The sequence below is a fragment of the Muntiacus reevesi genome, chromosome 6, assembly GCF_963930625.1.
Source record: "Muntiacus reevesi chromosome 6, mMunRee1.1, whole genome shotgun sequence".
NCBI lineage: Eukaryota > Metazoa > Chordata > Mammalia > Artiodactyla > Cervidae > Muntiacus > Muntiacus reevesi.
The window spans coordinates 64,801,674-64,821,510 of NC_089254.1; the positions used below are offsets into that span (position 1 = coordinate 64,801,674).

General features: G+C 37.1%; 1 protein-coding gene across 1 annotated transcript in view; it reads right to left on the minus strand.

The window, feature by feature from the left end:
* Window positions 1-19,837, minus strand: part of TAX1BP1 (Tax1 binding protein 1) — an 84,955-nt gene that overhangs the window by 21,576 nt on the left and 43,542 nt on the right. Inside the window, exons 9-14 of the mRNA XM_065939903.1 lie at window positions 13,896-14,120; window positions 13,206-13,352; window positions 12,729-12,852; window positions 11,366-11,469; window positions 7,476-7,601; window positions 2,980-3,051 (exon numbers count right to left, since the gene is read on the minus strand). Of these exons, the coding sequence (XP_065795975.1) occupies window positions 2,980-3,051; window positions 7,476-7,601; window positions 11,366-11,469; window positions 12,729-12,852; window positions 13,206-13,352; window positions 13,896-14,120 (798 nt within the window). The remainder of the gene's footprint in view (window positions 1-2,979; window positions 3,052-7,475; window positions 7,602-11,365; window positions 11,470-12,728; window positions 12,853-13,205; window positions 13,353-13,895; window positions 14,121-19,837) is intronic.

Here is a 19,837-nt window from a genome sequence, read left to right on the forward strand (position 1 = left end):
AAAGATTATAATCTATACTAAGAATTCTGGAGGGATTCCCTGGTAGTCCAGTGGTTAGGACACCATGGTTTCACTGTCAAGGGTATGGGTTCAACCCCTGGTCAGGGAACTAAGATCCTGCAGGCCACACAGCACAAACAGAAAAGAATGTTGTCATTTATCTTATATGCACAAGTACATGGGAGGCCCATAAGGAGCTTCAAGCAAGGAAAGTATCAACTTTACATTTTTAAAAGGTTACCCGCCTGTGGTTTGAATAATCTTTTACTTCTGTCAAACACAGAGCAGAGGGAAGAGGAATTAAAAAGAGAGAGAGGAGAGGAGTGACCTCATGGAAGATTGGAAGATGGCAGAGTACGAAGTATGGCACTTATCGAACAACCCCCAAGGAAATGAATCCCAGCAACAAGTGAGCTCAGAAGTAGGTCTATATTAAGATGACTGAGCCCCATCTAACAGACTGATTGCAGTCTTGCAAGATTATCTAAACTGCAGCATAATTAATAAGTCACTATATATTATTTTCTGTGATGTGAGCCATCTGTAACTCAGCAAAATGTACAGATGGTTATAACCATTCAGCACTTTCACTATCATATATGAAACTACAAAACTATAAAATATATTCTAAATATAAATAATGATTTTATGTTAATTTTTATATATGAAACATATTTTATATATGTAAAATGTATAAAAATAAAGTATCTTAATTGCTTCTCTCCAACATGAGCTAGTAACTCCAAGCACAAAAATACACTTAGGAGTTGGGTTTCTTACCAAGAATTACTTAATTCATATTTCACAAAGTGGTCTTAAGCATTTGAAATACATATTTTGTCAACTTTCTGTCAAATCTAATTAGGTCATCATTGCTTTAACTGTGAAATACACTTGACCAAAACTCATACCAGAAATAAAAAATTGTTTTCTTACTCTTCATTTGTGCTCCTATTGTTTTAATTAGCTTCAATCCACCATTTAGGGCTTCCCAGGTGACACTAGTGGTAAAGAATCCACACAAGAGACATGGGCTCGCTCCCTGGGTAGGGAAGATCCCCTGGAGTAGGAAACCCAACTCCAATATTCTTGCCTGGAAAACAGACAGAGGAGCCTGGCGGGCTACGGTTCCAGGGACTACAGAGAGCTGGACATGACTGAACACCTAAGCACGCACAGCACAACCCACTGTTTGTTTCCAGAGATCTTTTTAACCCACCTGTCATTTTACGTTCCCACGTACCGAAGGCAGGGAGGAGGATGAGAGGGTGAGGGGGAGAGAACTAGCAAGTAACATTCAAACACAATATAGTGACAACCCGGGGATGGGCTGGGGAGGGAAGAATTGCAAACAATCTTGAATTGAATTCTACTCTTATAACAGGTTTCCTTGTCTTAGTGGACATAGCTCTAGCAATCCTGAAACTGTTTTATGTGAGATACTGGAACTACCAAATAGATTAAATGTGCTGACACCATTGAGCACAGGATTCTCACTGAGGAAAAGGTGTACAAATAGGAATTAAGGAAAACAGGGAGGATTTCCCTGGCAATCTAGTGGTTAGGATTCTACCAGTCCACTGCCAGGGCCTGGGTTTGATCCCTGTGTGAAACTAAGATCCTGCAAGCCAGATGGCACGGCAAAAAAATAAGAACAACAATACAACCAACATCCTCATCCTGATCATCTCTCTGTAGCTAGATGAAATTACTGCAATAACTTCTATTAAAAATGCCTTTTTAAAAAAAAAGGCAAGGAAGAACTAGTTGAGTTGGACTAGAATTCACAATATCTAAAATACAAACCTTTCCCAGCTCTGGCGCTGAAAGGATCCAGAAGCAATGGGCACCAGGAATAATGAAGATATACAGAGAGCCTGAATTCTGGGTTCTAAGCAGCATTTCCCAATAATAAGCAACCAGAACTCCTTAGAGAAGTTAATGTCAGATTCTTTCTTACAAAAAATGGCCAACTCCAAAGATGAATGGTGAAATAAACATTTGAGACTATCTTGCAACGCTAGAAAAAAATTAAGTGCTCAAAAAACCAACACCATCCTTTTGATATTGGGGCACACCAGGGACCAGTTCAAAGGTGTTCCCACTAACCAAATATGGGACTACGTGAAAAGCAAAAAATTCTTAACCCACTACTAAAAAGAGCTCATACTGATGAGTACCAAGTAGGAAGATGATATCTATTAATATCAGATTAGATAAACACACATAACAGAGATATCCAAGTGTAAATTTAAAATACAGTTGGCCCTCTGAATCGGCCAATGCAGAATGCATGGATACTCAGGGCCAATGGTACTACACCATTTCACACAGGGACTTTAGCATCCTTGGATTCTGGCATCCTTAGAGGGGGCTCTAGAAACCAACCCCAAAGACACAGAGGGAAGATTGTACAGACATACCTATATACATACATACATAAATGTATACTGTAACATAAAAAATATTTTTGGTCCTGTCCCCAGTTCCTGGCACTGACCTCCTAAAACTTCTGGAATTTTCTCAGTGATAGGAGTGTCTTTTATCATTCTTAACAAGACCCTTTAGACCCTACTGTGAGAAATGCTGCATTACAGTACATTTTATGTTATAAACGTATGCTCTGTCTGAAGATCAGGTTATACTAGAAATCATTAAACAGCTCCTAGAATGTTTCCTATTACAAAAGAAAATCAAATAAATACATTAAGCATAATTTTAAATTTGTTTACTTTTATAAATTTGAACACTAAAATTTGTTAAATCCAAACCATGTAACAAAAGTCAAACTAAGTCTCGACACTTAAGCATTTTTCTATCAAAATATTTTAAAAATATTATAAAACTAAAAAATGTTTTTTCTACCTGTTTGTCTTTTCTTCATTTAACTTAAAAAGAAAAAATTACATTTTTGTCCCTTCAAAAAGCTGTTTTACCATTCAGTGTCATATGAAATTTTTCAAGGACATTATTCAGTACCTTCTCCCTGGAAAGGTTTTCCCAATATGAAGTTAGGCCACTTATCTCTTTTTCTTTCTCTGCCAACTGAAGCTGAGGGAGAGAAAGAAATGATCATTAATTATTTTTCATCATCTACCCTCTTTTTACCCTTCAAGAGCTAATTTATACCCTTCTATTAAAATAAACCCTATTACCATATCCATGTATTTCCTATGGATCTTATTCTTTGATATCTCTGAACTTATCACTATTGTGTTTCTGATGTGTTTCAAGATTATTTTATTATTTTTATTTTGCCACCCTGCAGCATGCAGGAACCTGGATCCTTGATCAGGGACTGAACCTGCATGCCCTGCAATGGTAATGCAGAGACCCAGCCACTGCACTGTCAGGGAAGTCCCTGAATTACTTGTCATTTTTTATGAACGTGCCTCACTCTTAAAACTTCTCTCCTGGCTTTTATGAAATGGTGCCAACACTGTCATCCTCTAATCCTCTTTTTTAAAGTACACTTATTCACAATTACAAGTATTCTCCAGTTTCTTCTTTGGCTTCTTCTCTCTGCATTCTTGGAAAACTCCCTTTCTTCTATGCCTTCAACTATCATGCTCATATGAATAAATCACAAATATTAACTTATGCGCCACACGCATTCTTCCCCAAGATTTAAAGCTTTCCTTGATAAATTCAATGGATGATGAATGGGGAAGGTACCCAAAAGAGGTAGTCCTTTATCAACTCATTCCAAGCATATCTGTACCTAATTTTCTTATCTTCAAAAATCCTTCCCACCTGGAAATCCTCTCCATGCTACCAAATTATTTTCATTAAGACCCACTCTGGTTGGGTCTCTTTTTCTCCTAGAAAATATTTAACAGCAAATAGCACCCACATTCCAAACAGTTCCCCAAAATCTGGATTCAACCTATCTTTCACAATGATCTACTCCATCACAGATATTACAGTTATTAAAGACCTATTACTCAGGACTGTTACAGCTCCCAGAATATGCTCTCTACTTCTGACCTCCAAACCTATATTAATTCTTTTCCATCTGTTAGAAAGATGCTTCTTTCCTTTGCCATCTCTGTTATATCCTCCCTTCCTGTATGGTCTTTGACAGGTCTTTGTTGTTGTTGTTCAGTCAGTTGCATCCAACTCTTTGCAACCCCGTGGACTGCAGTACACCAGGCTTCCCTGTCCATCACCATCTCCTGGAGTTTGCTCAAACTCATGTCCACTGAGTCGGTTATGCCATCCAACCATCTCATCCTCTGTTGTCCTCTTCTCCTCCTGCCTTCAATCCTTCCCAGCATCAGGGTCTTTTCAAATGAGTTGACTCGTTGCATCAGGTGACCAAAGTGTTGGAGCTTCAGCATCAGTCCTTCCAATGAATATTCAGGGTTGATTTCCTTTAGGATTGATCTGATGTCCAAAGGACTCTCAAGAGTCTTCTCCAGCACCGCAGTTTGAAAGCAAAGATTCTTCAGCACTCAGCTTTCTCTATGGTCCAATTCTCACATCCTTACATGACTACTGGAAAAAACCATAGCTTTGACTAGATAGACCTTAGTCAGCAAAATGATGTCTCCACTTTTTAATACAGTCTAAGTTTGTCATAGCTTTTCTTCCAAGGAGCAAGCATCTTTTATTTTCATAAGTCACTGTCTGCAGTGATTTTGGAGCCCCCAAAAATATAATCTGTCACTGTTTCCAGTGTTTCCCCATCTGTTTGCCATGAAGTGATTGGACCGGATGCCATGATCCTAGTTTTTTGAATGTTGGGTTTTAAGCCAGCTTTCACTCTCTTTTTTAACCTTCATTAAGAGGCCTTTAGTTCCTCTTCACTTTCTGCCAATAGGGAGGTGTCATATGCATATCTGAGGTTACTGATATTTCTCCTGGAAATCTTGATTTCAGCTTAAGCTTCATCCAGCCTTGCATTTCCCATAATGTACTCTGCACAGAAGTTAAATAAGCAGGGTGGCAATGTACAGCCTTGAAGTACTCCTTTCCCAATTTTGAACAAATCTGTTGTTTCATGTCTGGTTCTCTTGCTTCTTGATCTGCATATAGGTTTCTCAGCAGTCAGATAAGATGGTATGGTATTCCCTTCTCTTTAAGAATCACCCCCCCCCCCCAAAAAAAAAGAATTTCCCACAGTTTGCTGTGATCCACATTGTCAAAGGCCTTAGCATAGTCAGTGAAGATGTTTTTCTGGAACTTCCTTGCTTTCTCCATGATCCAACAAATTTTGGCAATTTGATCTCTGGTTCTTTTCTAAATCCAGTCTTTTCTAAATCCAGCCTGCACATCTGGAAGCTCTCCATTCACGTACTGTTGAAGCCTAGCTTGAAGGATTTTTGAGCATTACCTTGATAGCATGTGAAATGAGTGTATTTGCACAGTAGTTTGAACATTTTTTTGGCACTGCCCTTCTTTGGAACTGGAATGAAAACTGACCTTTTCCAGTCCTGTGGCCACTGTTGAGTTTTCCAAATTTGGTGGCATAATAAGTGCACTTTAACAGCATCATCTTTTAGGATTTGAAATAGCTCAGCTGGAAATCCATCATCTCCACTAGCTCTGTCCGTGGTAATGCTTTCTAAGGCCCACTTGACTTCACACTCCAGCATGTCTGGCTCTAGGTGAGATTACACCATCATGGTTACCTGGACCATTAAAAAACATTTTTTGTACAGTTCATCTGTGTATTCACAGGTCTAGTTTCTCCATAATGTCTAACTCCTAAAGATTCCATTGGAAACAGCCCTATAATACTTATGACTTGTAGTTTATGTAGAACTTCATCACATTTTGCTCTGTCTCATGGATGTTTGTGTCTAAACAGCACAAAATAATAGGCAGGGCACTAAACAAAAAAATCAAGCACCTTTAACAGTTGTACAGCCATAAATATGATGTTTAATCTGAACATTGATTTTTATAATAAAATATTATTCATAAAATAAAAATATTTTTTAGCTGCGCGTGGGTTTGAAAGATGATTACCTAGGTCATGAATGTGAAAGAATCGTATCACCATTTCGCATCCAGCATTCCCTACTAGATTATAAACTCTAAAAGCATAGCATTGTGTCTTATTTATATGATCACCCACATAATGCAGAGTACATCATGTGAAATACCAGGCTGGATGAAGCACAAGATGGAATCAAGATCGGCAGGAGAAATATCAGTAACCTCAGATATGCAGATGATACCTCCCTACTGGCACAAAGTGAAGAGGAACTAAAGAGCCTCTTGATGAAGGTGAAAGAGAAGAGTGAAAAAGCTGGCTTAAAACTCAATATTCAGAAAACTAATACCATGGTATCTGGCCGCATTACTTCATGGCAAATGGATGGGGAAACAATGACAACAGTGACTATTTTCTTAGGCTCCAAAATCACTGCAGATGGTGACTGCAGCCATTAAATTAAAAAGACGCTTGCTCTTTGGAAGAAAAGCTATGACAAACCTAAACAGCATATGAAAAAGCAGAGACATTACTTAGCCAACAAAGGTCCATATAGTCAAAGCTACGGTTTTTCCAGTAGTCATGTATGGATGTGAGAGTTGAACCATAAACAAAGCTGAGCACTGAAGAATTAATGCTTTTGAACTGTGGTGCTGGAGAAGACTCTTGAGAGTCCCTTGGACTGCAAGGAGATCCAACCAGTCCATCCTAAAGGAGATCAGTCTCACTGGAAGGACTGATGTTGAAGCTGAAACTCCAATACTTTGGCCACCTCATGCCAAGAGCTGACTCATTCGAAAAGACCCTGATGCTGGGAAAGACTGAGGGCAGGAGAAGGGGACAACAGATGAGATGGTTGGATGGCATCACCAACTCAATGGACATGGGTTTGGGTGGACTCCGGGAGTTGGTGATGGGACAGGGAGACCTGGTGTGCTGTGGTTTATGGGGTCGCAAAGAGTCAGACATGACTGAGCAACTGAACTGAACTGAATTAAGACTGTATTGCTTGGGCTTCCCTGATGGCTCAGACAGTAAAGAATCTGCCTGCATAATCATCAATGATCAGAAGTAACACATTTTGGTTATAAATTCTCAAACCTTTACATAAATTTTTTAAATTACTCATCAATATTATTATACTCCCAGAAAAACACCAAAGCTGTAGAATAATTTCACAAATGATTTTAAGTGAACAAGGATTATGAAATGATCAGTTTTCATTTTAAAATCTAAGCATGATTTAGAGATATAATTTTAATAGCCATGTTGCTAGTATTAAATTAAATTGCTTCAGTCATGTTCATATGAATACACAAAATGAAAGCCACAAGCGCAATGCATGTGGGTAACCACTTTCTCAGTTCACAGTTAATGAATTATATTCAACATAACTACCTAATACATATTTATCTATATTATGAAAATGCTATCTCAATTACCCATGTTAAAACTTTAGACTGGCAAAATTATAGACAGCACTTTTCAGAAGTATCAGGTATTATGCGTCAAGTTATATAAATATCAAACTTACTTTGTAATTGTCCACTACTTCAGCTAGTTCTAGTTTTATGTTTTCAGCAATTTTCACTTGTTCTTTCCATTTCAGCTCCATTTTTGCAAGTTCATCAGCATATTTATTGCACTTTGTTCTCTCATCCTAAACGAAATTAGTATAATTACCAAAAGATTTTAAATCCATATACAGCCAATATCTATACCAACATACTTGTGCTGAATGTTTACTCTAACACTATTGTAAAGGTATAAAAACTGAAATAACCAAAATGTCTGTCATTGGAAGACTGGATAAATCATTTTATATTCATACAATGGAACAGAATGTATTTACCGAAAAAGAACAAACGGATCTACAAATTAACAAGGAAAGATGTCAAGATATGTTAATTGAAAAGATCAAGTTCCAAAACGGAATATACAGTATAATTCCATGTTTGCTTCAAAAGTTGTTTAACACAGTTTTATATGATATCTATGTAGAAAAAGATAAACAAAAAAATAATTTTTTTGGTTGCACTGTGCAGCTTGTGGGGACTATCTTAGTTCCCCGACCAGGGATTGAAACCTGGCCCCTCAGTAGTGAAAGGTCAGAGTCCTGTGGACTGCCAGGGAATTCAATATACCAAACTATTAATAGCTCTTATTTCTGAGGATCAGGATCATAATGGTATTTCTTCACCATCGTTATTCTTTATTTCCATAATGCCTAATATGTCACAATAAACATAGATTACTTTTGCAAAGGAAGTAAAGCAAGAAAGCATGCATACAAAGTCGCTTCAGTTGTGTCCAACTCTTTGTGATCTTTTGGACTGTAACCCGCCAGGCTCCTCTGTCCATGGGATTCCAAAGGCAAGAATACTGGAGTGGGTTACCATGCCCTCCTCCAGGGGATCTTGCCAACCCAGGGACTGAACATGCATTTCTTATGTCTCCTGCACTGGTAGGTGGGCTCTTTACCACTAGTGCAACCTGGGAAGCTCAGGAGGTAATAAAAATCACATATTTATAATGCCATTGTTTCCAGATATTAATTGGGGTTTCCTGACCAAGGCAATGTCTAGGTAGATTTCTTAAACACTGCTCTTCTCTACAACTTAGAATGAGTTTTAAAACATGATGAAAAGGTAACTTGGCCAATTTCATTTTGAGTGTTTTGTGTAAGGAAAAAAATGTTTAAATACGCTTTATGCTAGAAATTCCCTAGTGGTCCAGTGGTTAGGGCTCCGTGCTTCCACTGCAAGGGGCATGGTTCAATCCCGGGTAAGAGAACCGAGATCCCACAAGCCTCACAGCACAGTCAATTAAAAAAATTTTTTAATTAAAAAATAAAGAAAGCAATATGCTTTATGCTTTGAGCAATTCAATACAGAAAAAAAGTCTTTTCAACAAATAATGCTGGATCAACTGAATATCCTTACTATATATACAACTCACATTCACAAAAATAAAAGAGTTAACAGACTTAAAAGACTCTAAGACTACAAAACTTAACAGAAGACAAGAAAAAAATCATTACAAGTTCAGTTAGTAAATTTTTTCTTAGAAAATTAAAACAATACATAAAGAATAAATTAAGAATCTGTACTTCAGCAAAACTAAAACTTTTTCTAAAAACACCATTGTGTGTGTGTGTTAGTTGTTTAGTCGTGTCCGACTCTTTACAACCCCATAGACTGTAGCCCACCAGGCCCCTCTGTCCATGGGATTCTCCAGGCAAGAACACTGGAGTGTGCTGCCATTTCCTGCTCCAAAAGGAACTATAGAAAGAAAGTGAAGTCACTCAGTCGTGTCTGCCTCTTTGCAACGCCATGGACTGTAGCCTACCAGGCTCCTCCATCCATGAATTTTCCAGGCAAGAGTACTGGAGTGGGTTGCCAATTCCTCTCCAAAAACACCATTAAGGAAATAAAAAGGCAAGCCACAGACTAGGATAAAATCACACACATCAGACAAAGTATTTGTATCTGGAATAAAGAACACAACTCAGTAATAAGATGAAAACAATTTTTTAAATGGCAAAAAAATGAACTCTCATAATAAAAAGGAATGAATTACCGATAACAGGCAAATACATAAGTAAATCTTAAAATAACTGTGCTGAAAGGGGGCAGGAAAAGAAGAGCATACATATGATTCTATTTACAGAAACTATACAAAAGGTAGGCTAATCTACAGTGGCAGAAAGCAAGCCAATGGTTTCCCAGGAAAAGGGAGAGAGGGAGGGATGAGTTGCAAAAGGGTACAAAAAAAGATTTGAACGTAGTGGAAATGTTCATTAGCATGACATTGTGATAGCTCCACAACTATAAATACAGCAAAACTAAACAAAATGCAGACCTTAAATATGTGCAGTTTACTGAATTTCAATTGTACTACAACACAGTTTTAAAAAAAAAAACAAAAACCCTGAGGAAGTTTTTAGCTGGAAAAAAACATTCTATCTTCCTTTTGATAATACAATGAGGTTTTTTAAAATATTCATTCAAAATTGTCTCACTCACTGAAAAATAGTTTAGTCCCTTATAAACAACTATTTTGACCTCAAGGGTATCAATCCTCTACAAAAGGATCTTCTGAAGCAACAAAAATTCTCAGCTTAAAGTCTTATTAAAGGATTACATTAAATTATTATTAAGACTGAAACATAAAATATTTTACATTAATTACTATAGTGTGTGAAGTCATTTCAGTCCTCTCTGACTCTTTCTGACCCTATGGATTGTAGCCCACCCTCTGTCCATGGGATTGTCCAGGCAAGAATACTTGAGTGGGTTGCCAAGTCCTCCCCTTCAGGAGATCTTCCTGACCCATGGACTGAACTGCGTCTCTTGTATCTCCTGCATTGGCAGGTGGGTTCTTTACTACTACTACCTGGGAAGCCCAATTACTATAGTAACGTTGGGCTAATATATGCACTCCATGGCTCTAAAAATTACCCCTCACCTCTCCACATGTACAGAGAAACTAACACAGAAAAAAATATTTAACAAACGAAAACCACATACTACACAAAACACCTTTTCCTCCCTTCCCCAAATCAGATACAAATGAAAAGCATTTTCCCTTTGTCCTTTACTCCAGAGTGAATGCTACTAGGACAATTGCAAAGTTTAAACGTTTTACTATTACAGTTTAATAGAATCAAAATAAATAATAGTAAAGGCAACCATTCACTTGGTCAACATTCCCTTTTTCCACTTTACAAATCTTCTCACTTTAGGATGTGGTGAAAGTCTTTGCTATTATTACAGTATGTGCAGAAAAAAGAGTACTTTCCTTTTATGCAGTTCAGAGATTTTTCATGTATCCTTAGAAGACAGACAACATCCAACTGCAATTAATCCTTCGCCCATTATCAAGAGAAGGACATTAGGGGAAAACAAAACAATCACGATATTTTCCCCCCCAGAATGTAACATTTGCAGGATCTTGGTTCCTCAACCACAGATCGAACCCATGCCCACAGCAGTGAAAGCACCAAGACCTAACCCACTGGACCACCAGGGAATTCCCTAGATCATGATTTTACACACATGCCTACATGAATAGGTACACAGAACATCCCCCACTTCAAAAGTGAAACTAAACATCAGGATACAAGTGTAAAGAAACTCTGGGAGCTTCCTGGTGGCTCAGTGGTAAAGAATCCACCTGCAAATGCAGGGGACACCAGTTTGATCCCTGGTGCAGTAAGATCTCAGAGCAACTAAGCCCATGCGCTGTAGCTACAGAGCTTATGCACTGCAACTACTGAAGCCCGTGTGTCCTAGAGCCACCCCCCGCAACTCCCCCAAAAAAACAAGAGAAAGAAACCAACTCTGGGATACCAAATCAAAACAATAAAGATAAGCTAAGCCATTACATTTGATAAATCTCTTCCTTACAAGGGAATTAGCTTACCTGCAAGAGTTGTTTACATTTATTATATTTTTCTGTTTTGTCAGCAATTTCTTTGGTCATTTCAGAGACTTGTCCCTTAGTTACAGTGTCAAAATCTGTCTCAGCTGTAACAAGGCAGAAAGTAAGATTACTAAAAATTACTTTGCTCTGTATATTAGCTTCCTGACTTGAGGGTCAATATACTGTGAAATAAACGGAATCCTAAAGGAGAGAAACATCTATTTTAAAACAATTTCTTCCAAAACATCTATACACTAAGTAAACAAAGGAACAATATAAACATTAGATGGGAATTTCACGGTAGTTTGGCTAGAACCAAGTTCACATTCAATAAAAGAAAAAAAATGATTTTTAGCTAGCTAAAAATAGTTCTAAAACACCACAAAATTGTTCTTTATTTATTTATTACATAAGATATATAGGAAAGCCACACTCTTTGAGAAAAGATTTTAAGCCATTTTTCTAATCCTTCATACTATTCAGTAAGTCTTAATATAACACCTTTCTCAGTACTTCTATTAAAACCATATAGAAATGAAAGGCAGGATCCTATTTCCACAGCAGTTGAATCCAAACATTTAACAGTATACAAAACTTACAATACATTTACTAAGTCTAAAACATCAACTGCCCCAAACATTACACAATTAAATATACTTTTATATACTCTAGTATTTATTTTTGTTATTGTGTCATCTTTAACATAAGGTGAAAAAAAAAAGACACTAGGACAAGTGAAAACCTAGAGTTAAATTTTCATGTTGTTCATGTACTCACTATGTCTCTCTAATCCATTCTAAAAGTTAATAAGCTAATAAAAATTTTAACTTATCCACCAACAGGTGTACTAACCAGCAAAGTACTCTAATGACGCAAAGCAGCCAAAATAAAAACAAAGCAAAAAAGAAATGTGACTAGAACTAAAGGGAATTTTAAGTTTCCCCCCACAGAAGTGTACAATTAAAGTGTCATAAATGGTTCAAAACGCCACAGATTTAGGGAAATATTAAATAAAAATTATTTTTTAAATTTGCTATTTTAGCTGGCTAAAATTATAATTTCAATTCTTAGCTCTTTTCCTACAGACCAAATACTATAAGCATTTGCACTTAAAAACACCAGCTCACTTAATTAACACTTGAGAACACGCTCACAAAGATAAAACATGAGTTCACACTCCTATTTTGTATATTCACCACATGGATGACTTTTAGACCTTTACTTTCCCTTTGCCTCAATCCCTGACTTACAAGAATTTTTTACAAGCTTCCTAAAATTCTTACACATGAAATAGGCAGTATAAACAAGCATAAATATTTTTCAAGGCAGAACACTTTATACAAAAAGTCTAAAAGATTTCTACCTGTAGAAGGTGGTGACTTTACATCCAGAGTAGAGGCAGTCGTAGCTGGGTCTGTGTTTATTGAGGCATCATTCACTTTCTGCTGACTCCCAATTTTCTTTGTGAAGACACTATTGCTATTAGCCTATTCAAAATTGTTAACAATCAACTGTTAAATGAGGTGCATATCTATCCTTCCTTCAATAACTATGTATCTTATAAATAAATCCTGGAAGTCCACAAAGCTATTGCTGTCTTAAAGGTCAAAGATAAAAAGTTACACACATCCCTTTACTGACTAAATGTTAAAAGAGAACATTTTATTTCTCCAACAAATAAAAATTACAAATTTTTTAAAAAAGTATCACAACAAGATTGGGCCAATAATGTGACATCAAGCAGAGAGAAATTATATTCAAAAGGTATAATATTATAAGTCTGATTTTCAAACAAAAACATTGATGAAGGAATTATTTTACTATGATGAATTATACTTACCGATTGGTCTGAAAGTTTATTTATTTGTTTTTGGAGCCTTTGGCATTCCTTGAATTTCTCTTTATAATGATCTGCTGCCATCTGAAGACGAAGTTTCAGATCCTCAACTTCTCTTCTCAGTTCATGTTCCAGTGTGTCAGTCTTTTCCTAAGAAACAAACAAACTTTTTCTCTAAGAGAAACATAAAAATCACATACCTCATAATGTGGTAGTAAATCCAACTTCATTTTCAATTTTTTCTCTCTTAACAATTAATGTTGTTTTGGACTTTTGGCTACAGAATCACATTAGCTCTCCTAATAATTTCAGCTTTATATTCCAAGGACTAAGGTTCATTAAAGAAAAAAAACTAGAAAAGAATCATCTACCTCCTGAGAAGTAAGCAATACTCTGTTAAATAACCATAGTACCATCTTATGCTGCAAGTAAGTAAGAAATTCTAAACAAAGCAATATATACCTGTTATCAGAGCAGTTTTTACTAATCATTAGGAACTTGCTTACAGAAAATTTTCTAAAAACTTGTATTAATTTCAACCGAAGAAGTTACAATGACTAAACAAAATGAATAGAAATTTAAAATTCTGTGACCAGGAATCTGACCTCAATTACTTCAGCATAACTCATCCTCTTTCATAAGCTTATAATGAGTTTTGGACCAAAATGGAAATTCAAAATTAACTGGCTTTACCTGATCTTTATTCACAGCACTTAGTTTAAGCTCTGCCAGTGCATCAGTTAACTGCTTTTTTACTTTCTCATTTTCCAAGCGTGCAGTATGCAGATCTGCCATTGTTTTATCCCGCACATTTACAGCATCACTAAGTTCTTTAGCCAGAAAGACAACTTCTTGCCGAGTTGCCTGAATCTGTTCTTCAGCTTTACGAAGTTGCTCCTTTAAAATAAATGTATCTTCCTGAAGAAAGGTAGATAAATGTATTTGTAATTAAACCATTTAAGTAAAAAACAGAAGCAGAAACAATGTTTATTTTTATTTCAACTGATCTAAAATTTTAAATTAAATATTGCTTTTCTATTCATGACTAAGATGAAGTATTGTTGTTGTTTGTTCAGTTGCTGTAAGTAGGGTCCAACTCTTTGCAGCCTATGGGCTGTAGCGCACCAGACTTCCCTGTTATTCACTACCTCCCAGAGTTTGCTCACATTCATGTCCATTAAGTCAGTGATGCTACCTAACCATCTTACCCTCTGCCTCCCTCTTCTCCATATAAGGCTAAAACATCTGAGCTGCGACTCTGTTGTGGAGATCCCCATGTAGCAGCCCTATGCACTGCATGTCAGTACTATCACTACGTGTGTGATTAGGACACTGCAGGACAGAAGTCGAGGGACACAACCAGCGCTTACAGTCTTGGCTACACAGAGCCTCAACGGAGGCTTCTGTCTCTCAGCATCTCTCCAGCCAGAACTGCTAGCCCTCATTTTTCACAATAACTAATAACAGAAATTATAAAAACTTCATTGCAACTCCAAAAATTTTGGTTAAAAAAATGTTTCCTATGATCTAACCTATAATTAGCACCTTTCACCAAACCTAAAAGTATCTTTCAAAAGTTAAAAGTGCCACTTTCTGTAATATAAACAAGACAATACGAGCTCAATAAATCTAGCTTATTCCAACATTCCTCTTTATTCTAGAAATAAACTCAGAAAAAGTGCAACCTTTCTCTTTTTAAATTGTTAGCTCCTTAGAAGGAAATGTGTATGATTATTTATGTAATGCTAGGTGAAGAGAATCTTTCTAGTATAACATTAATAAAGCTAATATATGTTATCAGTTTCTATATGCCAAAAAGGGGAAAAAGCATTGAAAATATTTTCTAATCAATAAGAAATGAAAATATTTTAAACAAAAGAAAAAAGATACCTGGAGAAAGGTATGAATTTCTTTAAATAGCTATTCTGCATAGAAAAAAAATGTTCAACTCATCAACAGTCCAAGAAGGTAAAACAAATACCATACCTCCTCTTTCAAACTAAGACTGAAAACCAATTAATACTGTAATATTTGGATGGTTTAGGAAAATTGGCACATCTCCAAATATGTGGGCTCATTGTTATCTGTAAGTGATATAGCCTTTATCAAATTTTTGAAACAGTCACCAACACCTTTGAAAAACACATGACTTTGATCAATTTTATTTTCATGAGTTCCTAAATACAGCTTTAGTTTGGCAGGATTAGTTTTGCAGGGATCAAGTAAAATATTAAGATTATGAAAAACTATTAAAAATAAAAAATCTCTTCTCTAACAATATGAGAATTGTTGTAACTATGATATACCCTCCATAAAATGAAAACCTATGCAGCCATTACTAGCAATGGTATATGTCATACACAGCTGATATATTAATTTTTTGGAAAGGTATTTGAATTATTTATGAAAATTTAAAAACTCAAACTGGCAACTGTACTTTGAGGAATTTATTCCACAGATTTATTCACGTGCCTAGATACCTGTATAAGAATGTTTACTGCATCATGCTTTTATAATACCTAAGAACTGTACACAACTAAAAAACATTACATACTATACAGCTAAAATAAAAAGAGAAATTACAGGGACTCCCCTGGCGGTCCAATGGTTAAGAATCTGCCTTGCAACGCAGAGGAAGTGGGTTCAATCCCTGCTTGGGGAACTAAGATCCCACAAGCCATGGAGCAATTAAGCCAGCGTGTGCCTACCACTGAGGCCTGGCACGGCTTAGAAGATCCTTGTGCCTCAATGAAAGAGCCCTCATAGTGCAACAAAGGTTGTGCATGCTAAGAGTTGATATTGCAAAATAAATAAATATTAAGAAAATTGTTTAAAAAAAAAAAAAAAAAAAAAGGAGAGAGAAATTACAAAGCTGCTGTTGTACTTTTTATTTTGGCCCGTGCAGCTTGTATGATCTGAGTTCCAGGGATTAAACCTGGGTTCCCGCCAGTGGAGAAGCGTGGAGTCCTAACCACTGGACGACTAGGGAATTCCCCACTAAGCTGTTCTAATGAATGAGGAAAATCTGCATGTGTACTCATATTGCAAGATGTCCAAACAGTCTATCAATTTTCAAAGTTTTTGTTAACACTATATATAGTCACAATTTTGTTAAAAGTATAAATATTACACAAACATTCAGATTTCTAGGAAAATTAGAAATTCTATAATGATATATCTGGGAAATAAGAGTTACTCTTATCTTGTACTCTCACATACTACTTGAATTTCTTTTATAACCATGATCTTGTATTGCTCTTATACTTTTAAAAAAGTTTTAACAATTAGGAGTCACTTTCTCCACATATTTTTACTCTTCTTTTTCCTCACAGAAGTCTTGCTTAAATGGCATCTTCAGTTCAGTTCAGTCTCTCAGTCGTCTCCAACTCTTTGCGACCCCATGAACTGCAGCACGCCAGGCCTCCCTGTCCATCACCAACTCCCGGAGTTTACTCAAACTCATGTCCATCGAGTCGGTGATGCCATCCAGCCATCTCATCCTCTGTCGTCCCCTTCTCCTCCTGCCCCCAATCCCTCCCAGCATCAGGGTCTTTTCCAATGAGTCAACTCTTCGCATGAGGTGGCCAAAGTATTGGAGTTTCAGCTTCACATCAATTATTCCAATGAACACCCAGGACTGATCTCCTCTAGGATGGACTGGTTGGATCTCCTTGCAGTCCAAGAACCTCTCAAGAGTCTTCTCCAACACCACAGTTCAAAAGCATCGATTCTTCAGCGCTCAGCTTTCTTCACAGTCCAACTCTCACATCCATATATGACCACTGGAAAAACCATAGCCTTGACTAGATGGACCTTTACTGGCAAAGTAACGTCTCTGCTTTTTTTTTCCCCTCTCTTTTTTAATATGCTATCTAGGTTGGTCATAACTTTCCTTCCAAGGAGTAAGCATCTTTTAATTTCATGGCTGCAATTACCATCTGCAGTAATTGTGGAGCCCCAAAAAATAAAGTCTGACACTGTTTCCACTGTTTTCCCATCTATTTCCCATGAAGTGATGGAACCAGATGCCATGATCTTAGTTTTCTGAATGTTGAGCTTTAAGCCAACTTTTTCACTCTCCTCTTTCACTTTCATCAAGAGGCTTTTTAGTTCCTCTTCACTTTCTGCCATAAGGGTGGTGTTGTCTGCATATCTGAGGTTACTGATATTTCTCCCAGCAATCTTAGCAAATATTAAATAAAAACTAACCAGCAAACATACTTCTCACATTTCCATTTGCAATCTGCTACATTCAACACCCTGAAAAGTAACTAGGATCTTAACAATTAATCCTAAATGTCATGCCCATCTGATGTTTTAGGTATCACATTAACTATATCTGAGTGTATTCAATAGCAAACTACTGAAAACCACATAAAACTATTCCAATTATAATGAGTAAATCAAATTAAATTTATACCACATAGTATTATATACCCATTTTTTTTAAATGGGAAAATCTCTATTAACTGACAGGGAATGATTTCCCATCTATATATAGTTCACTGAAGAAAAGCAAAGTGAAAAAACACAAACAGTATCCCCTTTAAAGAAAGGGGGCTTCCCTTGTGGCTCAGATGGTAAAGAATCCACCTGCAATGTGCAAGACCTGGGTTTGATCCCTGGGTTGGGAAGATGCCCTGGAGAAGGGAAAGGCTACCCACTCCAGTATTCTGGCCTGCAGAATTCCATGGACTGTATAGTCTACGGGGTCGCAAAGAGTCGGACACAACTGAGCAAGTTTCACTTAAAGAAAGGAGACAGAGAAGGGTGTGTGCATGCACACACATGCACCATGTTTATTTTTGTAAAAACAAACACAAAGAATATACTGGAAACTAATGAAAATGTTTTACCTATGGAAACCGGTAAGAAAGGGTTTTTATAATTTATTTTTAATTAGAGGATAATTAGAACATTGTGTTTGTTTCTGCCATTCATCAACATGAATAAGTCACAGGTATACATATGTTCCCTCCCTCTTGAAACTTCCTCCCACCCCAAGAAAGGGTTTTTAAGGAAAAGTAAATTTTTAATTTCATTTTGACTTCTGAATGATACAACTATTTTATTATATTCAAGAAATAAAATTAAACAAAAGATTACAAGAATAAAAACAAAAAACTGAACTGTATTACAAATGCATACATAAATGTTTAAAAAAATTAATTCAAGTAACTTTTGAACCTGGTACTCTGTATATACAGCCTTACGCCACATGCTGTGTGACTCAAGTCTGCTGCACCCAGAGCCCGTGCCAATATAGAGCTGGACTATAAAGAAAGCTGAGCTCCAAAGAATTGAGGCTTTTGAACTGTGGTGTTGGTGAAGACTCTTGGGAGTCCCCTCAGACTGAAGGAAGATCAAACCAGTCAATCCTAAAGGAAATCAGTCCTGAATTCATTTTAAGGACCAATGCTGAAGCTGAAACTCCAATACTTCAGCCACCTGATACGAAGAACTGACTCACTGGAAAAGACCCTGATGCTGGGCAAGATTGAAGGCAGGAAGAGAAGGTGACAACAGAGGATGAGATGGTTGGATGGCATCACCGGCTAGACGGACATGAGTTTGAGCAAGCTCCGGGAGTTGGTGATGGACAGGGAAGCCTGGCGTGCTGCTGTTCATGGGGTAGCAAAGAGTCAGACATGACTGAGCGAATGAACTGAACTCTCTACGTCCTTAGTGAAATATATTTTAAGATAAAATCTGGAAAGATCTTAAGTTTTTATTTAGCAGAGATACTGATGGAAATGGTGTTGAGATAGTAATTCTGAAACTAATGGTGTGTGCAGCTAGTTGAAAAAGTTAAACAGTCACTCAATCGTGTCCGACTCTTTGCAGGTCCATGGACTGTATAGCCCTCGGATCCTCTGTTCATGGGATCCTCCAGGCAAGAATGGAGTGAGTAGCCATTTCTTTCCTCAGGGGATTTTCCTAACCCAGAGATCAAAGCCCGGGTCTCCTGCATTGCAGGAAGATTATCATCCAAGTCACCAGGGAGGCTGGTCAGACAACATGAATAAATGTAACATTTGAAAGCTGCAGGGGCTTCCCTGATAGCTCAGTTGGTAAAGAATCTGCCTATAATGCAGGAGATAGCAGTTCGATTCCTGGGTCAGAAAGATCCACTGGAAAAGGGACAGGCTACCCACTCCAGTATTCTTGGGCTTCCCTTGTGCCCAGCTGGAAAAGAATCTGCCTGCAAAGCAAGAGACCTGGGTTCCATCCCTGGGTTGGGAAGATCCCCTGGAGAAGGGAAAGGCTACCCACTCCAGTATTCTGGCCTGGAGAATTCCATGAACTGTCTAGTCCATGGGGTCGCAAAGAGTCGGACATAAATGAGTCACTTTCACTTATGGGAGCTGGGAGAATGTATACATAAGTATGGAAAGGAGGAAGATAAAGAAGATCCCTAGGAAGTGCTGGATTTGAACTGGAGATATCAATATAAATTTAAGACTTAAAATATCTAATTAAAGTACAAAGTAGCAAAAGAATTCAGTTCTTGGTTTCGAAATACCTTTCTCGAATGTAAAAAAAAAAAAATCATGCTCTTTGGAGAAATTGGTAATACCAGACTTAGGTCTAAACCTAAAACTAAAACCTAACACAAAGTTCTAACCACAAAACAA